The sequence below is a fragment of the Neolamprologus multifasciatus genome, chromosome 1, assembly GCF_963576455.1.
Source record: "Neolamprologus multifasciatus chromosome 1, fNeoMul1.2, whole genome shotgun sequence".
In the NCBI taxonomy this organism is placed as follows: Eukaryota; Metazoa; Chordata; class Actinopteri; order Cichliformes; family Cichlidae; genus Neolamprologus; species Neolamprologus multifasciatus.
This window is the reverse complement of record NC_140439.1, coordinates 9,599,445-9,627,194: the sequence shown is the minus strand read 5'-3', so window position 1 is coordinate 9,627,194 and position 27,750 is coordinate 9,599,445. Positions and strand designations below refer to the sequence as shown.

General features: G+C 41.8%; 2 protein-coding genes across 22 annotated transcripts in view; one reads left to right on the top strand and one right to left on the bottom strand.

The window, feature by feature from the left end:
- madd (MAP-kinase activating death domain) overlaps positions 1 to 19,034 on the top strand; it is a 60,751-nt gene extending 41,717 nt beyond the window's left edge. For all 19 annotated transcript variants that reach the window (XM_085154127.1, XM_085154104.1, XM_085154044.1 and 16 more), the window contains 2 exons: positions 148 to 194; positions 1,540 to 19,034. In XM_085154127.1, the coding sequence (XP_085010253.1) occupies positions 148 to 194; positions 1,540 to 1,653 (161 nt within the window). In that variant the 3' untranslated portion in view covers positions 1,654 to 19,034. The remainder of the gene's footprint in view (positions 1 to 147; positions 195 to 1,539) is intronic.
- Positions 5,212 to 27,750, bottom strand: bbox1 (butyrobetaine (gamma), 2-oxoglutarate dioxygenase (gamma-butyrobetaine hydroxylase) 1). 3 transcript variants are annotated; one of them, XM_085154339.1, is made up of 8 exons: positions 26,164 to 27,750; positions 21,554 to 22,014; positions 19,841 to 19,955; positions 9,238 to 9,436; positions 8,242 to 8,347; positions 7,883 to 8,079; positions 7,065 to 7,231; positions 5,212 to 6,259 (listed from the first exon to the last, which is right to left on the bottom strand). In XM_085154339.1, exons 2-8 carry the CDS (start codon positions 21,956 to 21,958, stop codon positions 6,099 to 6,101), a joined length of 1,350 nt encoding a protein of 449 aa, XP_085010465.1. In that variant the 5' UTR covers positions 21,959 to 22,014; positions 26,164 to 27,750; the 3' UTR covers positions 5,212 to 6,098. The 3 variants fall into 3 exon arrangements, with proteins under 3 accessions (XP_085010465.1, XP_085010456.1, XP_085010475.1); XM_085154330.1 differs by lacking the exon at positions 26,164 to 27,750 and adding an exon at positions 24,048 to 24,517; XM_085154349.1 differs by lacking the exon at positions 26,164 to 27,750 and adding an exon at positions 23,874 to 24,027.

Below are 27,750 nucleotides of genomic sequence, written 5' to 3'. Positions count from 1 at the left end.
TTTTCTTGGCCCACGTCTCATTTTACACCCTGTTGAAAGTCCAACCCTATAACCACCCCCCGCCCCCTCCCAAAAGCTCTCAAATATGAACTCATTGAGGTTTCTGCTGCCTTTGAATTCTCTGTTTTGTCTCTTGCACCGGCGTAGTTCCTGAAACTAAAGAAGTGGTGATCCACAAGTACAAGACCCCGATGGTGAGTCCTCTCTTCCTTTATCTGAAATCATGAATACATGTGACTGCCGAATGCCAGTGATAAGATGGACACAGCGGAAATGTTCCTTAAATAAAAGCGCTTAACTTAAGGTGCTTTCAGACCAGAGTTCATTTCATAGTTCTTAGAACTCTTGGAGTCAAAGAACTGACTTTTTTCGGTGCGTCTGCACGACATGAAGCAGGAACTCTCAAAGTTTATAGAAGATTTTTTGTGGACTGGAGTTTCCGCTGCAGGGTATGTACTTTCCAGCACAAGAGCAGCCTTTGAGTGATGTGAATGTACGGTGATTGGTCTCAGAGCAGAACTGTTAACTCTAAAAATGGAACAAAATAGAGAGAAAATGGGCTGACAGCAAAATCCAGGCTCTATTAAAGTTATATGTGAGAGAAGAAAGTACCATGAGGTTCAGAGTTTTGACAGTGAATATATCAGGAATTTTGGCATGCAGCTGGACGTTACATCATATCAGTGTGCACTCTGGTGGTGCAAACGCAAACAGGAAAAAGCCCTGAAGGTAAACGTAGTTCTCAGGCGAGCTCCCCAGTGGGCACTGGGCGTCTGTAGAGCTCTGGTCTGAAAATGCCTTTGGTTTTCATTTCATTTCGACAGTATGCTGACACAAGTGAAAGACCTGCCTCGTGGCTCTGTGTTGATTGGAGTTTTCTTAATTTTATAGTATTAGACAGGTTCTTTTAACACAAGAAATTTGCATTTTAACCACTGTTCAAGAGGTAAACAGCAGAGTGACATCACCTGAGGTTATATAACGTTTAAAGATGCCTGCTTCCATGTATCCGTGGCTCAACGCTGCTTCTTGTCAAACCACCACACTGCAGTGCTGTAGCTTCTTTTTTGCTCAGAAAATGAGGACGTTTTAGCAGTTGTAAAACCCACGATGACATTTCTCGATGTGTCAAAAAGTGACACATTTCCCACAACTCAAGTAAGACCATAGCATGATGAGCCTTCAGGTTAAAGGACAAATAGTGCTTATTTTAAAGAAGTGCAGGGACATTTAAAGAGTTGTGATTTTATACTTCTGTTTTTTTAAACTGCTCATTAAGTTGCTACACTGATTAGTGGTTTCCAGCCAGCGGCAGGAACGTGTGTCGCGATGCCAGCTCCCGTAGCACAAATAAAACTGAAGCATTTGTAAAAAGCGCATCATATCATCATTAGTGGCAAATGATTGACAGAGTGCCTTGAAATACCCCACAGTATATAGACTGAGAGGAGCCTTTTATCCAGCTTTGTTCATTGTATTATTAATAACTGCACGCAGGTGGTTCCCTCTCACTTCCTCGTGTTTGTTCCTCCTCTGCAGGCACATCAGATCTGTTACTCGGTCCTCTGCCTTTTCTCGTACGTGGCGGCAGTCAAGGGGAAGGAGGCGGAAGGAAAACCCAAGATGCTGTCACCGAGACCCCTTCCTAGCTAGTCTACACCCCACACTCTCCTCTCCTCCCCTTCCCTCTCTCCCTCATCCCCGGCGTGCCTCTCTCTACTTGAAAATGGCATCTCGGCTCCTAAAACCAGACTCGACAATCCCCAACTTCACTCTAAGCACACACTCTAAGCACACAACTCCCGTGCTCCCCTCCTGTGTATATACAAACCCTTTTTAGATCCAATTGTGTAGACATGTTTGGTCTGTGATGTCATGTAAATACTTCCAGCTCTTCACTGCTGTTGCCCAGATGTTCTTCCCAAACTAGCTAAATGTTTGCCCGCTTCATTACTCTGGAAAAGTTGCTCCCCCCAGAGCTCCTCTGCTCCCGGTGAAAGTTTTGCTCCTTGTTCCTGCTAGCAGGACCCAACAGTTTTTACTCGTATGCGATGTGAGGGCTCCATTACCCCATCACCCCCCAACCCCGAGGCACTGAGTGCTTGCAGGTCCCGCGCACAGCCTCGACGTACAGCGTAGCTTCCTGCCCTCTCCTGCCCGTCTCCATATGACTGTATGACGTATTCTGTGATATGTGGTTACTGTAAAGGTCCAGTCTGTCCCAGTTGGTCCAACAACCAGAGACTGTCGTGTAGTGCGGGATTTTCCATGCTGAAAATGCTACTGTATACTGCACCAGAGCACCGCATGTAAACGCTTCGTTATGGTGTTTGAACCCTAAAATACTGTGAGTGTTCTCAGATGTGTACTCTTGCCCGGCCCACCCGGCTCAATTACTGTTCTAGTTCTACTGTAAAATTTCTCGTCTGTGGTCTGCTGTTATCAATTGCATGTTACTATGAGGACGACAAATAAATATTATATATATTTCTATATATAGTATTTATTTAATATATACATATATTGACTGTACATTTCTGGAAAACAAAATGTTACAAATGTTAATTTGCTAGATGTGCAATACTTAAAAAGTAGTTAGCCATTGCCAGAGCCAGGTTTTCTCGAGTGAACTGGCTTTCACAGGGTGACGAATGTAAGAACGAGTTTGTTTTTCTATAGTACACATCGATCGATTGAATATTACGACTTCAGTGTGACACGAGCATTTAGTTTTAAAAGGTGATCACAGGTCAGTCGGTGCAAAGGACTGCTGCTGTGTCGCTCTCTGTGGGTGCTAACAAACCCCACCCCAATCAGCGATGTCACAGCAGGCGGCGGGGATGCCGGGATAAATGTCACCGTCTTCTTACAGCTTTTCATTGTTGGCAAAGGCTGCATGGATAATGAGCTACTAAAGGCAGTGCAAAATGTCTTTGATGGTACACATGTGAGCTGTTTGTGTGCCCTCTTTAAACAACGGATGTTTCAAAACTTCTGCAATTTTTTTTTTCCTTCACTTGACCATAAATACAAGTATGTAAGTCATTAAAACATTCAGTGGTGGGTGATAATCTAGAGACATAATTGTAGATATTTCCATATCTGTGGTGCAAACACTGGAGTTACACGCTGGTACTTAATGAAACACCAATAAAAAGTAGTGGGGAAAAGAAGGCATTTTTAGTAACAGTGTAACATCCGTGCTGGAAGTATTCCTGCGCGACTGAAAACACAAATATTCACTAGAGAAGCCGAAACCAGTGTAGGAGCTGCATAATCGACTGATGAGGTGTGGAGAAATGAGAAATAAGCCACCAAACCCACAGCAGCAGTTCTTCCTCCTGTGACTGACCCTTCAGACGCGCTGAAGATGCCATCAGTGGTCACCTGATCTCCAAGGAGACGATCGAGTCTTTATGTCGTGTCTGGTCCCATCGCTGGCTCGTTTACTTTCACAGTGAGAGTGCGTGTTTTTTGTGGTTCGCGTGTGTGAATGTGGTGAACACTTTTCTCTAGATCAGCAATATATCAGTACAGCTGTAAGGCTGGAAGATGTTATTTTGATCCTTACATGCTTGTATTTTTAAGGAATTTAACTGTGCAAAAGGAAATCTGAGTGTGGAGAAGATGCTGTTAATAAATGACAGAACTTGATCTGAAGCATCTGCAAAACTGATCTGAGAATTTTCTGCTTGAGTTAACTTTTTTTTTTTTTTTTAAACTGGATTATTACAACTCATCTCTGTTGCTGTGAAATCTGATAGCTGTAAAGAGAAGGAAAAATGACATGAGATGGATGGTGTAACTATTCCAGTATTCAAAAAGTATTTATAAAATATGTACAGCTTTGGCAATATAATAAAGATGTCCCAAACGAAGCTCTGTGTGCTCGTCGTCCTGCAAACAAGGGAAGTGGCAACAGGTGGTGCTAGTTGCTGAAACCTTTTCTTAAAAAAATAAGTTCACACTGTTTTACAGAAGCAAACGAAGACCTTAGGCTTTCATCAAAAGAAGTGTTTCCATCCATATCTTGATCATGATTGATTTTTCTTCTACATTTGTGCGTGTGATGGGTCCACCATAGCTGCAAACAGTGGCTGAGTAACAAAGATGCAAACGCCACAAAAATGCCAGCATGAAGTCTGCAGGAGAATGCAAAACATTTTAAGCACCCATCTTTGCTGCCAGAGAACGAACCATCACCTGTACGCATGTCTCATCACAGTCCAGATCTGTTTCCACTAACAGCAGTGGGTGAGCGGGGCAGCTACTGAATAAAGCTCAAACTGCTTATGGGGGACTCGATCGGTTTATAGCCATCACAAAAAGAACTAAAGAGCTGCTGCTCAAAGTAACCTAATCAGAGTGGTGGTTGCCATGACAGCTGTGGCTCAGGAGGTAAAGTGGGTCCACTAATTTGGAAGGTTAGTGGTTTGACCTTCAGCTCCTAAAGGCTGTATCAAAAGGTGCTTAGTCAAGACACTGAACCCCACAGTGCTCCTGATACATCCACTGGAGTGTGTGGGATAGAAGGTGCTCAAAGACAGAAACCAAAGCTCTGTGTTTTTGAATAAAGGAGAAAAGCACTCACTGGACAATTTGCTAGGTACAGCTTACTACTACAGGGCTGAACCCCCCCCCCCCCCCCCCCTTATGTCTTCAGAGCTGCTTTCATTCTTCACAGAATCAACAGGGTGCTGGAAACGCTCATTAGAGATTCTGGTTCATGTTGACCTGATGGTATCACTCAGTTGCTGCAGATTTGTCAGCTTCTCATCAATGTTGCAAGTTGTAGCCTCGGTTTCCTGTCAGCTGACAGAATTGGTACCTGGTGTGGTCTTCAGTGCTGTTTTGTGCATTCTTTGGTTATAAAGTGTGCTTGTTCAAGTCACTAAACAGGTCGGTCCATTCTTCTGTCATCAACAAGACATTTTCATCCAGAGAACTGCTGCTTACTGGATATTTTCTGTTTTTACAACCATCCTCTGTAAACCCTAGAAATGACTGCTTCGACCAACACCAACAACCATGCCACATTCAAAGTCACTTAAGTCACCTCAGCTATTTGCACTAACAAGTAGCAGAATAGGTGTACCTAATTCATTCCATTTACTGATGCTGGGCATCTCAATAATGTCTCTCTGAGAGACAAAAAAAAAAAAAATGTCTCTCTGAAATTTCACACAGTCAACAGAAAAAAAAGCAACATGATTTTCGATGAGTTTTAAAGTTTATTTACCATCAGAAGCAGAAAAATTCATTTTGGACAGCAAAATTCACCCTGGACAGCGGCAGAAGTATAACTGAGCTGCTGCTGGTATTTCATAAGGCCACAGCTAACACAGCCGCTGTGCTGTAGCATAAGGCAATTCAGAAACTGCAACTCTACAGAAATGAAAGCAAAGTGAAGGACAGCACATCCTTCACATCGGCACAGGATCAAACAGAGGTAGAAAGATACTGTAGCAGGTAGTGAAAAACTGAAAAGGGGAAGGAAAGAAACTTGGATTCAAACAGGTTCCACCTGAAACCGCTCCCTGTTCCTTGTACACAATAATATAATGAACAATAAGCTTGATTTCAGACTCGTGAATCGTCGTCTTCAGACAGAACAAGTGAGAGATTTCAGAAATGGGGCTTGCTGAGCCAAATATTTCCACCAGAGAATGGGCAATGGTAAATTAGTGTAGAAAATGTATAAATTAAGAAGTACCAGGACAGAAAATAAAATCTCATAGTTAAGCATGTAAAAACTCATTTATAAAAACCTTTGTCAGCTTTAAAGCACCTTTCAATTTAGGAGTAAGGTGTTTCTCTTAATTCTTGCATTGTTGCATTGCACAGTGCGACACATCAGCAGCGCTCCAGTCATCCTGTAACCTTTGCAGATTTTTGTAAATCACTATATATATATTTTTTTAAGATTTATAGTTTAACAGTTTGATTACAGAGGCAGCAATTCAGCTCTTGACCTGTTGCCTGGTAGGTCAACACGTTTGCACTCTGCCCTCTCAGCATTTTTAAAACACACGTTCAGCTTGACTTCTTCTGCAAAGCCTCTAAAGCTACTTATTTCAATATGGCCGTACGTCTGGAGCTCACAAGTTCTTGTGGACCGCCTTGCGGAGAATCCGGAGACGGGACATGACTTCGTCCCAGTCCAGGTAACAACCCTCGAGGTGCCGGAGCCTCTCCGGCCTGCTGATGTAGCTCTTTCGGCTGTGAAGCAGACGCCAGTTATCCAAGGTTACGATGTCACCTGAAATAGAACCACCACCAGAGATCAGATGTGAAGCTGTGGGGAACGTCATTGATCCTAGATTTACTTCAGCACAGACTTTAATTTTCTTATTTGCCCCACCTCGTTTAGAGAGGTCAGAGTTGGCTGCAGAACAGCTTATAATAGCTCACAGGCGTCATTATACTTCAAATAAAATCTGAAACCTCTGACATCGTCTTGGAAACCGCTGGACGACAGTCCTAACTTCCCAAAGCTGGCACTACCATATCAAACAGCACGAGCCAAAGTCTCATTGTGCTGTGGGCAAAATTCAGCACAAGACAAAAGCAGCTTTAAAGTCAGGTCATCAGGATGGAAGCCTGAGGAATGCTGTCAAAAAGCTGCCTCTGCTAACACCATTGTGCCTTCGAGCCCCACTCTGAAGTCCTTTAAATACGTTCATCTCCGCTACCTGATGCTGCAGACTCTTAGCACGCTGTTTTTTCCGAGGGTGTTGCATTACACTCTGGTCGTTTGCTTTTCTCTGCAGCAGCGGCACTGACACGTCACATGTCATCGCGACCCTGACGAGGAAAAAGCTGTTGTTGCCCATCGCCGTCCCAGTTCGTTTTCTGTTTAACACAAGCATTATCCTGCAGACTGCGCCCACCTCCCTCTCCGCATCCATTTTATTTGCACTCTCTTTCCTCGCACCTCTCACTTATTTTCATTTCGTTCTTCCACTAACACACACCGTTTGGTATACAGGAGCATGGACGGGGGCCTTTTACACACACATTTTTTTTATTCTTCTCATTTTTAATGGAAAGAGGTGCACGCTGACCTGGCTCCATCCTATAGGTGACCACGTTCTCCGGTCGGTTCATGATGTCCACGTAGGCCTTCAGTGCTCTGTAGAAGGGTTGGACCTGATGTACGGGCAGGTCCAGCACCGAGTCTCGGGTGGCGTTATTGTAGTTGATCTTCACGACTCGGCCGTCTGCGTCGACGCTGCACCGAGAGGACAAAGCTCAAAGTCAATGGGACTTTTAGAGATGAGACAACCAGTCCATTAGATGCTCCACAAGTATGAATTAGAAATCATTTCATGATTAGGTATTTTAGTCAGGTATTAAGGAAGCATGCAACACACTACCAATTCACTGAGTCTAATAGTACAACTAAATTGAATTAGTCAGTTTAATATCTTAGAAGTAACTCCAGCAATTGATTATGAAATTCACTGCAGATCATTTTTCTACTCATTCGTCTTTGCTCTCTACTCCCACCTTATCATTGTGACAGTAGTTACCGCACATTGATTCATTTGACATAAATCCAGCTTTTTTCAGTTACACTTGAACAGAAACATGTGACCGAACATCTAATTAGCATACAATTAATACGAAGCTACGCTCTTATGATCTGCACAGTTCACGTGTGAACATAATCACTGTGAACAGCAGATGGCAGTGTCCCATTTCAAATGACAAAAACACACAAGTGTATACAAGTGTACAGAAATGTCACTGTGTAGTTTCTCTAAAAGTAGGAATCTCTGCTTTCTATAAAATGAGTAAATGTGTGTGTGTGTGTGTGTGTGCCGGGGAAAAAACCTCAACAAAACACAAACTGATGATCTGCCTGATCATCTCCACTTACTCGATGATGCAGTTCTTGGACTGCAGCATGAAGTCGCAGTAATCTGTCCCGGTGTCGGTGAAGTCCACGCGCAGCGAGGTGAGCGTCTGGAAGGCCTCTGGGTCTTCTCTCTGCAGCTGCTCAGCCATGTGGAAGCCGTCCACCACTTCGCTCTCCCCTCCTTCCTTAGCCTGGTTGATGCAATGTAGGAACTGCACCTACGCCAGCCCGACACAGACACACACACATGCTCCACAAATGCTCGTTTTACAACTCTGACAACGTAAAAGCCGAACGCAGCCATAACTCAGGAGCGATACCATATCTGTCTGCTGTTGTTTCATCTTCCAAACAGAGCGTACAAGTAAGATTTTACTCACCCCAGGCGCAAAGTGTAACGCCGGGTAGTCTGTATGCAGACTGAGCTTTCCTGAAGTGTAGGCTACATTGTTTGCCATGAGTTTGTCCTGGACCTGCCATGTGTGCCTGAGGACAAAGATAACATTCATTAATATACTCCACTTTAATTATTTAACTTTAGCTTTAGAAGATCAGCGGCGACAATTAGGCTGCGTGGAGGAAAAAGGACGAGATGAGATGAAGTTCGGAGGGTTCCCTGAGGGGGGAAAGCAGGCAGCTTCACAGGAATGCTCAGCCTGTAGCCTCTTAAGCAGGCACTTCATTGAGATGCAGCAAGAGTCGAGCACTAATGAGGTAAAGTTATCTTCCATGTTCTGTTTGCATGTCTCTTTCGGATGATGCGGGTGTCGTAAAACTGTCTCGTTTCTGTGATGGCAGGCCTTCAGCTTTAGTCTGCAGACTCTTTTACTTCCAGTGGCATGAGCTCATCCGCTGGCTGAGGCAAAGCTTTACGCTCCAAACCTCTGTTCTGACTGAGTGCACCAGGTAATTCCTCTGGCTTAAAAAAAAAAAAAAAAAGCTGGAATGCTTTTAGGTTGTTTTCCCCGTCTCTGTCCTCAAGTAATCAGCACAGCAATAAGTCAAAATGATGAACTCTGGTGTGGTGAAAGGGGCCCCGACGGCCGTTCGCTAAGCTCCTCCATGAAACCGAAATGAATCAAAGCTATGGATTATTCACTATTGGACATATTTCGTTAATGTACCAAAGTCAGAATCTGAGCCCTTCTTTCAGCACAATATCGAGCTCTTTCTGACTCACTGGAAAAAGACATGCATTTTTTTAAGGGTCTTTTGTATTTAAATTCTTACTAATAACACTCCTGGGCTCTGCTCCAGCTAATATATGATCGGTGGAAAATTCAACAGCTCGGGATTTAGAGGGGAGTCAGATTATTAAACAATGGCTTGGCTGAGGATCACTGGAGCAAAAATGGAGGAAGATCACAGAGTCTTACCCGTAAAATGTCAGCCTGAGATAGCCAATCCTCTCAGCCAGTCTGGCCACTTGGCCTTGCTCTGCAGGAGCCCCCTTCAGGTAGACCATGCCAACACGACGCAGGGCCAGGAGCCAAGCGAGCGCGGCCTTATCATCATGGAGGACTTCGTCAAAGTCTGCTGAGGTAATGCGCAGCGTCGAGTCCCAATAATAACGCCCTGAAACGAGGAAGCGGACACGGCAGAAAGTTCACTCCTTATGTACGTGTTTATTTCTGGTTTCTGTCTGTCAAGAATTAAAGCTGGTTGTGCGACGCAGGAACACGAAGCTTTCTAAAGCAACAGCCTCTGTGCCATAACGGCTCTGTTACACAAACAAATGCTGTTCAGCGAGGGCAGGAGTGCTCTGCAGCAAAGCATTGTATCAGATGTTACACTCTTGTTTCGTCCTTCTTTGTCAGCGTGCTGGTATAAACCCGAGTTAGCTTCTAGCTGACTGAGAGACTGCAGGTTGCACAGACAGTTTTATATAACCTGTAGATATTTGGAGGTCTTTGCACCCTCTGAAGGAGGTCAAGCCAATAAACTGGGTGGCAAGGGCCCACACCACAAAATGTTCTGAGCTGCGTGCCCCCCAAGGTGGATCCTCAGGTGGTTGAACCAGTCCCTGCAAGTCATCTCACTTCTTTCCTCCGAGCTCTTCTCCTCCGCCGCCGCCCTCCTCCAATAAAAGGCGTAAAAATTCAAAGAATTAATCTGAGCCTGTTGACTTCAGCTGATGGAAAAAGACTAGAATCAGCCAGATGTGCAGCTGCAATCAGATATAGGGCACGTCTGCTCTCTCAGACTTTCCATCAGCACACATTTGACCTTCCAAACCTCCCCCCCCCCATCCTCTTCTCATCCTGGTATGCTGCAGGTGAATGAAATCAAGTCAACATGGAAATATGACCACACACACTTTTTATTATCAAATGAAACACAATGAGTAGTTGGATTTCCTTTGTTTAAAAAACAACAACAATATTAAGTAGCAGCTAACAGTATGACTGATGTGATGTTTGTTTTATTGCAAAAAAGGAAACAATTCATTTAAAGTCCATTACTGCCCCCTGCTTATTAGTTCCAATTAAATCTATAAACGCTGCAGCTCTCCACTGCATGCCATCGTGTGTGCGCTTGGAGAAGAATAGCTTGCTGAGAAAAATCAGCACGTCTCCATCAGACAGACTGAAGTGGGGAGAAAACCCCCCGAAAATCCTCCCACTGCTCTCCACCCAACTGGCTCGACTTCTTTTTCCATGCAGCCTCCCTCCAGTGACTTCCAAAGAAACAGCTGCTAAGTGCATTTGTGGGGGGAGGAGGAAGAGGAAGGTTTAAACCGAGGAGATTTTGTACCTGTCTGATGTTTGTGGCTCCTTTTCGTGTCTTTTTTTCCCTTTGTCCACCGACTTCCAAAACAACTTTCCAAATGGCTGCATCATAAACAGATTACAAGGCTAAGGCTTGCAGGAGATGGACACACAGGGCGAGCGCGCTGAACCTAATGGATAATTTATCATCATCTAAAGTGTTTCAAACCGCAAAACAAAATGCGACTGTTTGCTCTGAAGGCCACAAAGATTTAGAGGTACGACAAAAAGACTTTAACTGGTGATGCGGAGTTTCAGAGCCGCTGAGGCAGAGATGCAACATCAGTCAGAAACACAGCGATCGTGACTTGCAGACCTCCCTCCAGGCTGTTGTCACAAACAATCAGTTTCTGGCTGCACAATTCAAAGGGTCAGGAACCTGCCGCTTGTTAAAACTTGTCAAGAGGGCGGTGGGCAACAGAGATGGGGAACGAGAAACTGGGGCAAAGGTCAAGCCCCGGTGTTACAATTACTCTTGTGAAACTGGAACTGTCTTGTACAGGCATTGCGGCGTTTCAGCTCTGCAGTTTAGGGTGTCACTCGTGACAAAGGGGCTACAGCGTTAGCTGCAGTGTGCGTATACATCAGCTGAGCAGTCCTGGCTCTAGTTCAGCTCCGATCTCATTGTGGAAACGCATCACGTTCGCCGCTATCAGGGGAATTCACAGCGTGGCTGCTGGCTTGAACAAAAGACGAGAACTTTGCAGAGTATCTGCTTTCTAATCAAGTAATCAGCACCTAACATTAGCTTGTTTTTAACCGGCAAGGCTAATCACAAATCTTGCATGGGAGGAATCATAAAGGAGGATCTTCCCCCGTCACACTGATCACACATTATGAAACAAAATAAGTTTTTTTTCACCCAAACAGCTTTTGCTAACCTGTTTCTCTGCAGCTGCTGTTACACTCACAGTGCAGATCTATTCAAAAGATATTCTTTGATTTAAAGCTGCTTCTCTGCATCAACGATGGATTAAAAGCAGCATGTGAATATGAACGATGGCAGACAATTTTCAGTCGTCAGCTTGCCTCAGCTTATTGGAGCCTCTCCTTTTCACTGCTCTCGTAGCTTGTTTTCCCTGGAAGTGGGTTTTTGGCAATAAAACACCAAGTTTTTTTCTACCTGCTCTGCACTTAACGGTTAACAAACACAGCTGCCAAGATGCTGGTGAACACTGAGGAGTGCTGGTTGCTAAAGAGACAGATTTGTAGGAGGGGGGGTGACCAAAATCAAATCTTAGTGAAGTGAATGCTGTAGTTCTATTAATGAAGTGAACACAAGCTCAGTGTCCTGCAGCAGTAAACCTGGGCAGATCAAGTCCAGTACACAATATTCTTGTCCTATAAGTACAAACCACTCAAAGCTCTTAATCACCGAACTTTTTTGAGTATTCTTTTGGAAAAGCATCCACACAGGCAATAAGAACCATCACTCTCTTTCGCATAGTTTCCAGCTGTGGTTACCGGTGGTCCGGTGTCAGAATTAGCATGTGTGTGTTTTTTAAATATTAGTATGCAAAGGAAAAAAATAATAAAACAGAGCAGAGCAGTGTCAAACTGAGGCAGCCTCGAGTCTGCACTGTGTTCATTTGTGTAAAATCACTGTGGGTTTCACACACAGGACTGTGCTGCCATGTGCTTGAAGGGACACCCTCCGACAGCCTGACAAGATATGTGCATAATCCCCTACACTGTGCCCCCACCCCCCCCAGTCCTGGTCTGCTACAGTGGCTTTTCCAGATGAGGAAACCTGAAGCTGTGGTTCCCGTGGTTGTCAGGCAGCTCATGGCAGTTTGGCTCTGCTCTCGCTGGGCTGTGTGATTTAAGCTCGCAGGCCCAGGGTCGCTCTCCTCTGCTACTGGGAGCGCCTTCAAAGCTCTACTTGAATCACTGCAGTTTTCCAGAGCTTTTGTTTTGACTTGGTTAAGTTTTATCACAGAGCTTAGATCAGCTCACTTCAATGGTCCGTCTGTGGAATGCACAGTGGTGGGTGCACGGCCAGATGGGCATAAACAATCTATTTTTTTTAAGGAAGAGCAGTCTTTAGGAAATTCAATTCAAACTGCTGTTTATACTGAAAGCAGATTTTAGAAGTTTTACTGAATATAGATATAGAATAGAATAGAATAGCCTTTATTGTCATTGTACAAAGTACAACGAAATTGGAGTGCCACTCCCTTGGTGCAAAATGCAATAATAAATATAAATGTAAAATATAAAAAGTACAATAAAACAACCGAAGTACTCAGATAATAATAAGTACGATATATACAGGATAGCAGCATAATATAATGATAGTATGAATAGCAGCATAATATAGTGACAATGGCAAGTATGGTATAGTTAAGCAGGTTCAATTGTTTTGTGCTTATTTACTATGGTGATAGCTCTGGGAAAGAAGCTATCCCTGAATCTGTTAATATATGCAATCTCCTTTGTTTTTGTTTTTTTTAAAGTGGAAAAATGACCCCTCTATCTGTACCTTTTATTGATTTTAGTGATGCATCAATATAAACTATGGTGGAATCCTTTGTACTCTTATTGGTTAAAGATCTACAATCAGTCAAATCAGTTTTGTTTTAGTTTTTTTGTCCCAATAGATTTTGCTTTGTCTCTCTACGAAGGACTAAAGGAAGCTTTTCATGCAAAGAAGAAAGAGCAGAAACGGTCACTACGGGCTTTTATCAATGTTTTAAACTATTTAATGTTCCAATATAATCCTTTTCTAAGAAGACACCTGGAAAGAAATGTGCAGTCATGTTCTACTCAACAATTACCAAGCACATTTTCCTAGCATATGTGTGTGTGTTTTATCAATGGCACTGCAAGACCATCACGCCACCTTTCCACTAGTGCAACAAACACACCTTTATTAATGAAACAGACGCGGATTACGGAGCAGCCAACTTGTGCATTACCACTTTGAAAGACACAGTGTGAGCAGTGTTTTCTCACCGAGGAGCAGCAGTCCCCTCCGCACGCTAATCCAAACTTTCTCCATCTGCAAATTTAGTTTCCCGAAACTCAACTGGACACTGTGCTAGTTTGTCAAAATCATGTCTTTTTTTTGGAAACTTATACGCAACTCTTTCAGCATTATTTCAAGCGCCAAGCGGGACGTCCGCCTTGCCAAAGAAATGAAAAATCCAATCATTATAGTCATTAAGCTTCCCGTGGAGTCTGATGCAAAGGTGTTGAAATTTCAGATGAGATGACAAAGAAAAGGGATTTAACCCAAATATAACTGATCCGTGAGGAATTATAGGAATACACCGTGAGAAATAAACTGTGTTGCGGGTGAAAAATGGTGAAATCTGTTGAAAGGGGGCCAATTTTGAGGTCGCTTGAAAGAGACACCTGATATATGAAAGGCTTGGTGAACCAATCGTATTTCTGACAAGTCTGAAGTGCTAAACCCCTCAAGACCCCATTATTGCAGATTACACAGTAAATAAATAAAAGCCATTTATGACAAATTAAAAATACCCAAAGTTAAAGTATACACCAGTTTCTCATATCAGGTGGGTAATACAGCCTGTGAGAGCGCATGTGTTTGGAAAGTTGGTTGTGCTGAAACTGTAAACGGCGCGTGAAGTGACGATCCAGTTTGGAAGAACGTACGCGTTTTTCCAATGTTGGACTTCCACGGCTGTTTCCAGGGAAGCCGCTCAGTCGACTGATGATTGGTGAGACAGAAGGCTAAACTCAGACCAGATGGCAAAGGGGAAAAACATCATTGAAACTGGGAACTGACAAATCAGCTGCTATTTGGCTAAGCTATGAAATCCATCAGCAGACTTAATGAAGAAAAATCGACCAGTCAGTCAGTACGTTTACGATATATGTCCAATTCAAATGGAACACTAATTGATTTATAATGTAAGTATTCAAAGCAGGAAATTAGGGCAAAAAAGACATTTTTATTGCTACGGAGAGCAAAGAAAACTGACACATTTCTCTTTAGAAGGGAAAAGGATAACTGAAAAAGCCAACCAGGCAAAAGTTGATCGAAAAAACAAACAAAAAAACACGTATCTGTATACAGGACATGGGTGCCAACACATATGTGTGCAAACTGTATATATTTAGACATTTTTATCAATGTATCTCCCAGAAAGAGAAACTGAACCTAAACTTCTGGACTTTATGGCTGCACTGATGCGAAAATGATCATTTCCCCGATACCTTTGGACAGTTTCATTTTAGCCTGGGATTCTCTAGTTAGTGGAATCGGTACAAAATCGAGCAGCAACGGATTTCAGTTTGACAAGACGACATTACAGTTTGTCAAGTCTGTTAGGGAGTATCTCTGTGGATGTTTTTAAAATGTATTAGCAAGTACTGTGAAAGTGTCACAGTCTGGTGCAGTACGTACTGTAGGGAAATATTTCTCCCTTTTTCTGTTTAGGTCAGCTTTTGTCAGACTTTTTTTTTTGACAGCAGAAATACTTTTTTGGCTGTGATAAGTTACTAGGAAGTTTTTTTGGCAGGCCAGAGAAAGGACAGCTGTAAAAGCGAAAAGAAACCTCAGTGCTTTTTCAAAATTAAAAAAAAAAAGTCCAGTATACTACTTCATGTATTGCTTCAGATTTTAAACACACTTTGAGTTTCATTTTTACCTAAACTGATCAACAGCAGCAGTATTGAGTAATGCATGTGTTGAAGGAGCAAAACCCAAAGAATGACTATGGAAAGAAAACACCGTGCAACTGAAGAAAAATTGCAAAATGATTGTAAAATAAACCCTGCTCTTTTATCAAATATGATTAACAATAAACCAGAGGACCAAAGATTACTGTAAACACAGGCATAAATCTTTTGTTGTGACTTTGCCATCTATCAGTGAAGCACTGTTTTGATATTCAAAATCACTCTGAATGTGAATGGATGTGCTTCAAAGAAGAAAGTGCGCTTTTACTAATAAAACCTGATCCTGATATTCTGCGAAATCGCATTTAAAGACTCAACTTGTTACAAGAGTAATGACATGTCATTATGCCCCAGTTGAGGATGAACAGTTGGCTAAATTAGAGAATACTCATAACTGCAATTTAGAAAAAGAAGAGACTACATATGTGAAGTGGTGGATAAGTGTGACGAAAAAAGCTCAAAGCCACGTATTCGGGCTTATTTTTACTTTTTTTTTTAAAAACCCCACTTAACCTGTTTAATTTCTGCCTTTTAAATACCAGTGACATAAAATTAGTCATGAAATCAACCCCGGCTAAATAAACATGACAAGCACCAAGTGGGAGGCCCGTGATGATTACATGGCTCAAATACTGAAAGCATCTGGCAGGCTTTAAGTAAATCACTGACAGATTTATTATGAAAGGAAGACTCATTGCAGATAAGGATGTGAGTGACATATGCTTTTAGTGTTCCTGAGAGCACTGCGACATCGTCACTCTCCTTTAAACGATGTAAAGGGTTCATAGTGCCAGCAAGATAATGGCATGAGTGTATTCCAAAGGTCCCGAACATATCTACAAAGGAGATGTAAATACTCGATCCACACAGAATAGCTAAGTCTATTAAATGCGTCATTCCGTGCCGACTGTGCGTTGAGCTCAGTATGCGCGAATGCCAACACATCTGCTGTAATATTTTCTAATATGTATGAGCAGGAATGATTTCACAGCTATGTTTATTTGCAGCAGCATTTCTAACGCAACAGACTTGAACTAACAACACTTATTTAAGCTTGTAATGCTGCAATAAAGCATAAAATCTCAAATCCAGTTGGTACTTCCTGTCCAGGCTTTGCTCAAGGAATAATCCTGATCGGGAAAGCAGTGGATTGAACAACAAGAAAGCACTGCCGTTCATAGATCTACGTCACACATCAAAGCTTTTTTAACTCGTGGTGGACTCTTGGTCATTATATCAGATCTCAATTTTAGATAAGTTCTTTCTAAATATCAAGTAATCAAACAATTTCTGCACAAATGCAGTAAAACATGAGAGCATATAAGGCAGAGTAAGAACCACAACAGTTTAAAATAAAAAGGTACAGTGGAGTTGGTAAGAAATCCCCACTCGCAGAAACCGAGCAGCGCGAGTTTAAATCTGTGGTCACATGTTATCTGCAGGCTCAGGGATTCGTTTGTTCCAAAAGGAAGGAAATACAACGGTGAGCTTGTATTTGCTAAGAACATGCTGCTGTGTTCTTGACCCTCAGTCTGAATCCATTTTCCATATGGTACAGACAGACAGGGGTCTGCGCGAGACTCGGTTACACTGACGTCAGCTTTTTTTTTTCTCTCTTAAACACAGCCCACTTCCTTACAGCGTTTCACATTAGCTTCGTTTTTTACTGAGTGTGTTTATCAGGATAATAAACGTGAAATTCTGACATATTACAGACCTATCTAATATATTTAAGTTTATACATTTTTGGAAACTGACACAATCTTTGTTATTTTGTTTTTTCCAGGTAAAGTTATGAAGAATACGGGCTTAACGTGCAGACTCACCTGGACTTCCACAACAAAAACAGCACTGGTAGATGATCACAGAATCATTTCCATCGTAAAGATAAAATTTTACCGAAGTCAGCCAAGGAATTCTGTTTAAAACCAAAAGTCAGCCCAGCTCTGGAACAGCATTCTTTGGACAGATGAGACAGATCAGTCTGTACCAGAACAAGGAGAAGGGAAAAGTACGGAGGAGGCTTGGAAAGGCTCATGATCCGATGCATACAACATTCCCTGTGAAATATGGCGGCTGCAGTGTGACACATGGTTAAGCACTTTGTCCCTGCTGTAGACAAAACAAAAGGCAAAAAAAGGCATTCTTCAGTGATACTCATCTGTATCACTGAATAACTGTCCCTGATTGATGTCTAATAGCATTTCACCAATAGCTTTCTGGTGAGCTACGCACTTGTGATTTGAAAGGCACAAATAGTAAAAGAAAGCAAGAAAAAAGCCCTACTTTAGACAAAAAGGGAAGTTTTAAAACATGATGAATAAAAACCCCAAAGCTAAAATTATCACATTGACCTCACTGCGTCTCAAGTGTGCTACACTTTCGCTTTCACAAGCCCACCTGGGCCTGTAAAATCAAGGAGCGCTGCATGAAAAAGCACACAGAAATTCAAACGGTAGGCTTCACTTTAGCCATAAACAAGTAAGTGAGTGAGAATACGAGAAAAAACCTCAGAGGTGAACGCTCTGCATCATCCATCTTTTGAGAATGTAGACCTTTCCGGTATTTTTCAGTTCGAGGAATTTCACGCTGGCGCTCAGGAGGAAATAATTAAACCCAGTGAGTGCATGTGTGTGTGTGTACGTCATCTTTTATTGTGTTTTGATGCATGATCTTAGCAGCGCCTTCCAGGAGCGCTCCTGGCTCTGAGCTGAGCGCTTCTGAAAAAAGAAAACAAACCCTAAACAACAAAATGACTGTCTGTAAATTGCTATGAGGGCGATCTACTTACACCTCCACATGAATAGAGGGGTTCTGCAACACAAGACACACACGTACAGACCCTTAATCAGTCTGGAACAGAGCAGGAGCCGCTCAGCCCTGTGGGTCCTTCAGGACCACGTGTGTGTACACAAACCAACTACAGTCCATCCCCCGCTCCACTGAAGTGCTGCTACCTTGTTCCACAGCTGAACTTTCTCCTCTGCTTGTCTGGCAGACTGTAAAGCGTCCTGGGCCATTGTAAATGTACTGTAAAATGAGTTTTCTTCTAGTCTTTACTAAAAAAAGTATTGTAATGTTACAAAGCGGAAAAAAAAAAACAATGTCTGCAAAGACGAGTTTAAATCGGGGGCATCTTTTTGTTCCCCGGGAAAAGCTTAGCTCGGAATTTACACGAATTTTCATTTTAGCAGCTACACAGTCAAGCGGCGCTCACAGTGACTGTATTCACGTCGCATGCCAAGTGCTATTACATTTTCTACTACACATGCATTCATATATTTCCCTGCAGATAAACCCGTCGAGTTCAGACACACTATTGTCAGATACAACTGATTGGAAAACACTTTGAACTAAAAAGCGACGATGGAACAAAAACAACAACTACATGAAGTATGAAATACCAGTCTGCAATTGTTCTAACTCTACAGTAATCCCAGCAAGAAATTTATTTCAACTGAGCAACCTTGACAGTCTCATTAACAGACTACAGGGATCCACACAAACAGCTTCCAAATATAATTGTGACACAGTGGAATAGGCCTACAGAAATTACTCAGTTTATGTCCAACAGCGCTAAAGCAGAAAATGTTTCATTTACACCGTCCACACAGGAGGATACATAATTACCCACTTCCAATGTGCCTGCGTTGAAAGACGAAAATTAAATCATCTTGTATTTTGCAGTAAATTACTGTGAATGCATTACTCAGAGTTTGATACCAACTCATTGCTGACTGAACTTTTCTGTGTTGAAAAGTGTGGAAAAAACGAAGTCAAATTAATCACCGTGTGCTGAAATAAAACCGGCTGCACTTAACTTCTATTCTTCCTGTTCGGACTGTGAGTCGCATCTAACGTGAAATATGAGGTTCTGTGGTCACAGTATGGAAAATGTGATCTGTGAAGAGCTTCGTTGGACTTGCTGGTTTACCGTTTACGTGCAAGCTGGTAACACCTGCTGCTTGGCAAGCTGATAAATTGCCGTTTTCAGATACCGCTTTGAAAATGCAGTTATTCATGACAGTGTTTGTTCATCCTGTTAATTTTGAGACAGCTGCGGCGTGATTTATGGCCTCCTTTAAAGATAATCTATTTTACCATTACATCAAAAATAATTAGAAAGTAATCACTGGTTTAAGACTACAGCAGCCCCAATAACGGCGGCACTTTTTGCCACCAATTTAATGGATTAATTTTGTGGCCTTCTCAGTTAAGCTCCACATAAGTAAATACAATACATTAGAAGATAAAAAAAAAAAAAGAGTAAATTCTACTTTACAAGAACATCACAAACGAAAGCAGAGATATTAAATGTACATAAAACATTCTCTTGGTGGAAAGATTTTTTGCACACGCTGTTGCAATCTGATAATACCTTCTACCTTCGTTCAGGTGACAAAGCTTAGCCCATGATGAAACGCATGCAATTCAAAAGATCACAGCACAGCTCGGCACAGGAAATCCTGGATAGAGGGCGAGGCCGCTGCTCCTATCAAGTACATGACATCCTAAAAGTACAGACTTTAAATTGAGTGAAAATTATGAAAGCTGGACTCACTATTGAGGAAAAGCTCTTCCTGCATTGCCTGTCGGGCAGCAGGAGAGAAGCAGCGTTTCTTCAGCCACTCTGCATCAAAGACACTGATGTGCTGGTCGGGCCATACGATGGAGACCTGTGGAGAGATGAAAGCTTATTGAACTGGTTTGTCAAAGTGTTTTGACAAACCAGTCTTTTTCTTTTTAAGTGTTCACCTAATATTTTGTAGTGATTGCTAATCAACTGAAGTAAAGTTTGTGTCAAATGAACAATCCATGACTTGTTTATTTAGAGGGTATTCTGTCTTTTTAGTAACACATGACTAGGATAGAAAAAAAGATGGGTCTGCCCTTTAAACACTGATCTTTGAAGGCGGGTTTTTTTTTTTTTTTTGCTTCATAAGGTTAAAAAAAACCCAAAACTTACTCCCTTCTTTCCAAATACCTGTGGAGGCTTTTAGCCAATCCAACCACGTCCTCAAACCTTTTGGTATTTTTAAAGACACGTGTTTGCTATAATGCATAATGGCTATCCAGTAAATCTTGGCACAGGAAACAGGATGCACACGGTAGCTTGGCAGTGCTGTCACGTCAAAGGAATCTGTTTATAGCCGTGTCCTACTTCAGGGCCTGGATCCTCTGAAGGACACAGTTCACTGGGGAGATTTCTTTGGAGGACTTAAAGGTCAGGCTGAATGCGCCAAAATTAGACTGTCTGACCTCATCGACCTCCTTAGTTCATCACCAGGCAGTTTCTCAGTAACAATAAGCAAAATGTAAATGTCTGAACTGGAACAAGTTTCATGACAACCAAGTATAATGAGATGCATTTAAAATTTTAAACACGACAACGACACAAACGCACCCAAACAAACTGCTTAAAACAGAGCAACGAGAATAGAGTTGTGGCGATGTCATGTTTGAATCTTTGTAAAACATTTGAAATATCAGTTCTTCTGCTGAATTCATGTTTAATTATTTGTTTGGCCTGAAAACATCAGATAAAAGCAAGTAATCACTATATATTTTCCAGGGCCTAAGGTGACACCACTTTTTCCCCTAAAGAACAGTAAAAACTAGAATCCCTGCCTAGTGCCTGTACGCCCAGCAAACTAGCCAAGGTGCAGCTTTCATGCACATCTGTGCTGACTCATGATGTATGCAGTAAAGGCTAAAGGAACTTAACATTTTAAGTATCACACCAACCTGAAATCTAATCACATCTCCTCCTTCTGTTTCCGAGTTAATGTTCTGAATAATGGGCAAGAACGTGCAGAACATCATAATATCAGTTAAGTTGACCTTTTATCCTGTTTGATATTTGGTGAAAAGATCTTACGTTATGGCCAAAAATAAATAAAGAAAGAAATTGTGAGATAACACCAGTGACCTTTGACCACCAAAATCTAATCAGTTCATCCTTGAGTTTAAGTGAGCTTTTGGATATTATTTTGGATACTGCTTAACTTAAAAGAGGACCGACTCATCTGCTGTTGATCTTACAGTTGAAAGTTATAAGGAGCGCAAAAGAAGTGGTATTGCAAAATAATGTGCAAGCACAGATACATGACTGGAGAGAAATTACTGTTGAACCAGAGAGGAGCTCTGGAAATCCACAGGCAGCCAACTTGGGTCATAATTTAAACTTCCATCTTTTTCTCTAAACATAAAACATCCATCTTGTGTGTCTGTGTGGAACTCTGAAAACCACAAGCCAGGTTTGGCAGCAGCCCACCTTGTTGTCATTGGTGACCTCCACAACATCTACTCCTGTGTGGATATCGAGATCGGCCAGCAAGAGCGTTCGGGCTTGAGCAGATTGCAGGGTACACAGTGGACACTGGCAGTTGTCTCTCAGCCAGGTGAATGGGTACAGACTGTGGCTTCCATCCTCCCACTCCACCTCCATCTGCCTGTCATCGTCCAGAGCTCGGACATGCCTCACTAGGTGGCGAGAGACAGGAAGGGAGGCTGACTCCAGTGTGTGCCGCCCACGAAGATGTAATGAAATCAGGCAAGGAGGTAGAGGAGCAGCGGTTGGCCCCGGCCTACGACAAGCCCTCAGAGCCTGGCGGGTCATGGCAGAGGTGCTCCTCTGCAGAGCAGGCAGGGCCGAACGTGCAACAGTGCTCATCCACATTTCTGAAGGGTTTCGCCCCCGGCAGCTTTATCGCCAGATTGGAAAGGGCTAACACTCTGCAGAGAAAAAGTTAGTGACTTTAGAGAACATTAAAAAGCAAGATTTTTTTTTCTTGTTTCCGTGCAGCTTTTGGAAATGTGGTTTGTTGCTATGCTACACTCTGCTGACTGTGTGTTGATAAGACAAAGCTGCAGTTTAGAAACCACACAATTTTTCTTTTGACTGAAATGCTGAACAGTTTGCATGCACAAGACACATTAGCAGTCTGAAATTGAATATGATGATAATATTCACATATTAACCTTCACCGTTTCATCGGTGATGTGCCCATACAATACAGATACCGTTAAGCTATAAAGCCAGTTTATGTAGGGGAGAGCAGCTCGTTATGATTTATGAGATAAACAATCATTAATTTTGAAATTCTTTTAAGATTTCATTGACCGGCTACATTGACCACCCTCTAGCAGATCATTACATGAAGGAACCTTTTAAAAACAAGCGCGTCCATGCTCACAGGTGTACACACGGGTGCTCACACACACAAACTACACCCTCTTTGGCTCCTACCTCAAAGCACACTGTGCGCTGTCGATATTACGTGCTGCACAATAATGTTTAATATTTAGTAATCACTGTTATATTCCCATATATCATTGTGATGTTGTTTATTGTACTGCTCTCGTTTTCTTCTGCTTGTTTTCTTTTTTCTTTCTCAACAGGTGATCCAGGTGATTGATATATGTATTTTTTTGTCTGCTTATTTAGTTGGTTTTTGGTTTTTCTTTTGCCCTTCATCCCCGTCCCTCTTCTCCGCTGTTTTTTCCCCCTCTTCCTTTCTCCCTTTTCTTTTCCTCATTCAAGTCTGTCCCGTATCTAGCAAGTGAAAATAAAAAAATAAATAAAATAAACAATAAAAGGTGAATCAAATAGACCATTACGGCAAGGCTGGGATGGTCAATTTGGTAAAGTAAAGCATCTTTCCTCGCCTTTAGACAATAATTCTGATGGCAAAAGAACCAAACGGGACAGGCAAAAAAAAAAAAAAAAAGACGATTTCATTGACCAGTAAATAACTGATTTGTATTTTCCACAGTAATGAGTTAATACAACAAAACACAGCTTTCAGCTTTTCATGTATTTTAAATTTGGGTTTAAACTGTGTTTAAAGCACTCTGGGTCAGCTTCTGTTGTTTAAACGTGTTTTAAACGATTTAGACAATGACAATTCAGTGGGTTACATACTGAACTTGGATGAAAACAAAGTATCCATCCTATTGTGTTAGTATCAATCTGATACCAATACCAGCTTTGGTATCGATACTATCGATATTTGGCCTGATCCGCCCACCTCTAATGTCTGACCACCAACCACAAAAAAACGACTGGAGACAGCAAACTCACAGTTGGGGACCTATAAGTGTGAAATGTTCGGAATGTGCTTTAAAAAAAATAAAAGACAGCTGGGTAATTTTGCCACCCAACTAACTAATGCATCATTCCACTTTCACAGATTCAAACAATAGCTGTAAAACATTTCGTGGGTGTAACTGTCTGTGCTGAACAGGGTTAGGTTTAGCCCTTTGATTCGTACCCCCCTCATTTGACAGTTGTGGGTGCTTGTTTTGTTACAGTTTATTTATATATAACTCAGTGCGAGATTAGCTTCTATTTCTTTAATACTGCTGACTTCAAGCTTCCCGATTCTACTGTTGTTGAACAGGGCTGTGGCACCGACAGCTCGTTTTGATAAGCATACAACATACATTGACTGAATCAGAAATGAGTTGGTGACCAGCTACTGAGAGTGACTTATCCTCGGTCTAACTCCGTATGGTCTAAAATGACAACATTTAGCCGGTAGCCGCTGGGTTTGAAGAACGAGCTAACCCTCGACTGTTAGCAGGCTAGTTACCGTCAACGCACTCGTTCATCCGATACAGCGACATCCTGAATGCAGCTTCAAAGCTAAAAGCGAGACTAAACAGTGGAGCCGCGTACCCAGCAGGACTCCTGTGTCAAGTTTGTGTATTAAAGTGGCAGGAAGAAGAAAAAAAAAGTCCGCCTTTTCGCCATCAACAGAATTTACCTGGATCAATTAGATGACGGTCGGTGTGTTGTTCCCACGAGCACTGCGGACGTCACAACACAACCGCCGGGTGTCAGCGTGCGAGAGAAAGTAGGTGAAAGGTTGATCGGCGGCAGCATCGAACAGGATAACACAGTCACTACACGCGCGTAAACTTTGCTCTACTTTCTTATCCCAACCATAATACAGCCACGATACAATCTGATAAGGACAAGGTGGATGTGTTTTTAGAAACAGTAGTGGGAAAGTACAGTAGACACACGCTACACAGCTACCAGTTAATTTAACACCATTATTTTCATTCTAATAGTAGGTGGGTCACAGTTTCAGTGTGATAAGCGCCTTTGGGTGGTTAGGGGCAAACATGTGCGCGGTTTGGAGGTCCACTAGGTTATCATTGCACGTTAAACGCAGGTGTAATTACAAAAATGATTACAGTCCCATTTGTTTGGTGTACCGCATTCAATCCAGTTAGCTAACATACAAAGAGCCGTAATAAAAGTTATTAATTATATCTGTGTTTACCCTGCAGTCAGATATTAAAAGATAAAGACCCTATAATAACACAGAAAAAACTCCAACAGTCAGGCAACCCCTTATGAACAAACACTTTGGCAACAGTGGGAAGGAAAAACTCCCTTTTAATAGGAAGAAACCTCCGCAGAACCAGGCTCAGGGAGGGGAAGACATCTGGTATCACTGACTGAGGGTGAGGGAAGAAAGACAGGACAAAAGACATGCCGTGGAAGAGATGCCTGTGTATAATAACAACTGATGATTAAATGTAGAGTGGTGTATAAACACACAGTCAATGAAAAAGGTGAGTGAAGAAGAAACACTCAGTGCACTTCAAGCTCTGCCTCCCATTCTACTATTACGTGTCCTAGGTACCCACAAGTAAACCAGAACTCTGAAAGCAAAGTGCTCTATTGGGGTGATATGATACTATAATGTCTTTAAGACAAAATGGGGCCTTGTATGTGATAAAAGTTCAAATTTGATTCTGGATTTAACAGGAAGCCAATATGTGCGAAATATGCCCTCTCTGCCTAAAGCTCATTGGTTTGAGACAAATGCTGGGAACAGCGTTGTTTGTTTAACTTGGGAACAAAACTTAAAGGAGCACTTGAAGAATAATGGCCAGTGCCACAATCCCCCATTTTAAAGTAAATGAGCCGGATCTACACCATCATTTAAACCTTTCACTTTCAGCTTTTCATGTATTTTAAAACTGGGTTTTTTGGAGACCTGGAATGAGCACTGTCTTTAAAGCACTGTGGGTCAGCTTCTGCTATTTAAATGTGGTATTGGTTATAATTGAAATAGACGTGACAGTCAACACAATAAGGTCCAGACATTTTTCATGGTGCCTCACTGAGGTATATTTTTTCATTTCCCAAAAAAATAAAATAAAATAAATAACACAATTCAGTGGGCTTCATACAGAACCTTAGAGGATATAAACAAAGTGTCGATTATATTGTGCTACTATTAGGCAGATACCAGGCCTGCACTTTACAGCATGAAGGACCCTGAGAATGACTGCTGTAAATCAAATTCTGCTGAAAAATTACAACACATTTCCTTTCATAAATCTCATCTGCCTCTACTGCTTGTCAACAAATTTCAGTCTGAAGCATGTTAGCTTGATGGTAGCACATAAGAAAAAAGTCCTGTAATCCCCAAAGTCTCCTGAGGAGTAAGAAATGAGTACAAAGGTTGATGGGAAGCCATCCAATATCTGTTATGTATTTATACTTCAATCTAGAGAAAAGTGAATGGATGACAGCCAATCCCCAGAGCCTATAAATGTTCATAGAAATTACATAAATTCTAAGTTTATATGTCTCTGTGCTTTTGAGGATGCCAGTGGAGGCACTAGATCAAATATTTATCATTCTGATATCAATAAATCTTTTACATTTATCTGGAAGGAATGTCCGAATAAAAACTGTTTCTTTCAGCTTTGAAAGTGTGTCCACTTGCTGCTTTTTTCTTTTAGACCAATGGTTGGGAAGTAATCAAAAAAACAAACAAAAAAAAACACATATTGAAAACTGTAAAACTGATAAAGACATGAGTGTATAATGCACAGAACTTTTGTGTCCATTCATACCTTTTTCCCTCAGTTTTGATGCCTTCTTTGTAGGTTTCAGACGAGGATGACCAGCACACAGCAGAGGAGGAGTGCAAGTTTTAATCCAAGTGGCACCTGCTAATGCCAGAGTTTTATTTTAAAAAGCATCATTTTGAAATGATTAACCCAGGAAGAGACACATGGTCAGACACATGGTCACCTAGTTTAATAGATGTGCGTTTCAAATGGTAAGCGATAATTTCTAATCAGTCACCCAAAGGCACTGGACTTTGTGCAACTGGTTCAAGTATACTCTCTGTGTTACATATGCCGTTAAATCTGTATCACAATTTTTCTGAAATGATTGAACCAAATGGACAAAGTGCCCAGCCACAGCTGAACACTGTTCATTATGTAACACTGGAATTCATATAAAACCAAAGGTGAAATGATGACTTACCAGTAAGAATGGTAGTTAAAGCAGCTCTGCTATCACTCATTAACCACTTTGTTAGGTACACCTGTTCATTTACTCATTAAAGCAACATGTAGTTACCAATTACGTGGCATCAACACTACATGCTAAAGTTCAAACCGAGCATCAGAATGCGAAAGAAAGCTGATTGAAATTACTTTGAATGTGATGTGGTTGATAGTGCCAGACTGGCTAGTCTAAATATTTATATCTAAATCTTATATCTAAATAAACACCATGAAAGCATGGGTCTATTCTAACTTGTATTACGGTTCAGGATGCTGCTGCTGCTGCTGTAATGGCGTAGGGGATATTTTCTTGGCACACAGCATTTGCTGACCATGTTCATTCCTTTATGGGCTCGGTGTATCGATCTTTTGATGGCTGCTTCCAGCAGGATAATGCACCATGTCACAAAGCCCACATCAAACTGGTTTCTTGAACATGACAGTGAGTTCACTGTATTCAAATGGCCTCTACAGTCACAAGATCTTGGTCTAATAAAGCACCTTTTGGATGTGGTGCAACAGGACATTTGTATTGTTGATGTAAGCTGTAACTGTGAGGGTGTCATTTGAATACGAACCAGAATCTCAGAGGAATGATTACAGCACATTTGTGAATCTGTTCCACAAAGAATTTAAACAGTTCTGGAGGCTAAAGGGGTCCAATCTGGTACTAACAAAGTGTACCTACTAACTTGGCCACTGAGTGTATATAAGTGATTCCTAGCCTTTTTGGTGTGCATACTCACACATGCCTGTCAGATGAGCTTCACTTCCCTGTTTATTGATAAAACTCTTCGTGGTTTAGTGTGTTAATTTGATTGAACTACTACAATAGAGAAGATTCATGGATGTAGTGCAGGAGGACTTGCAGATGGTTGCCGTGACAGAAGAAGATGCTAGCGACAAGGTGAGATGGAGGCAGATGATTCACTGTGGCAACCCCTAAAAGTGCAACTGAAAAAAGAAAATCCTTTCCATACATTTGAGCAGCCTGTGTTTGGCTCATTTGAGTAAACCTGGTATTCATATATAAAATTTGGAAACAGAACACTGGTTAGACATAACTGAATGTCCTTATTAATGTTGCATCAATCATGTGGATTCTTAATTCATTGATATTTTTAGTTAACTATTTGGTTAAAA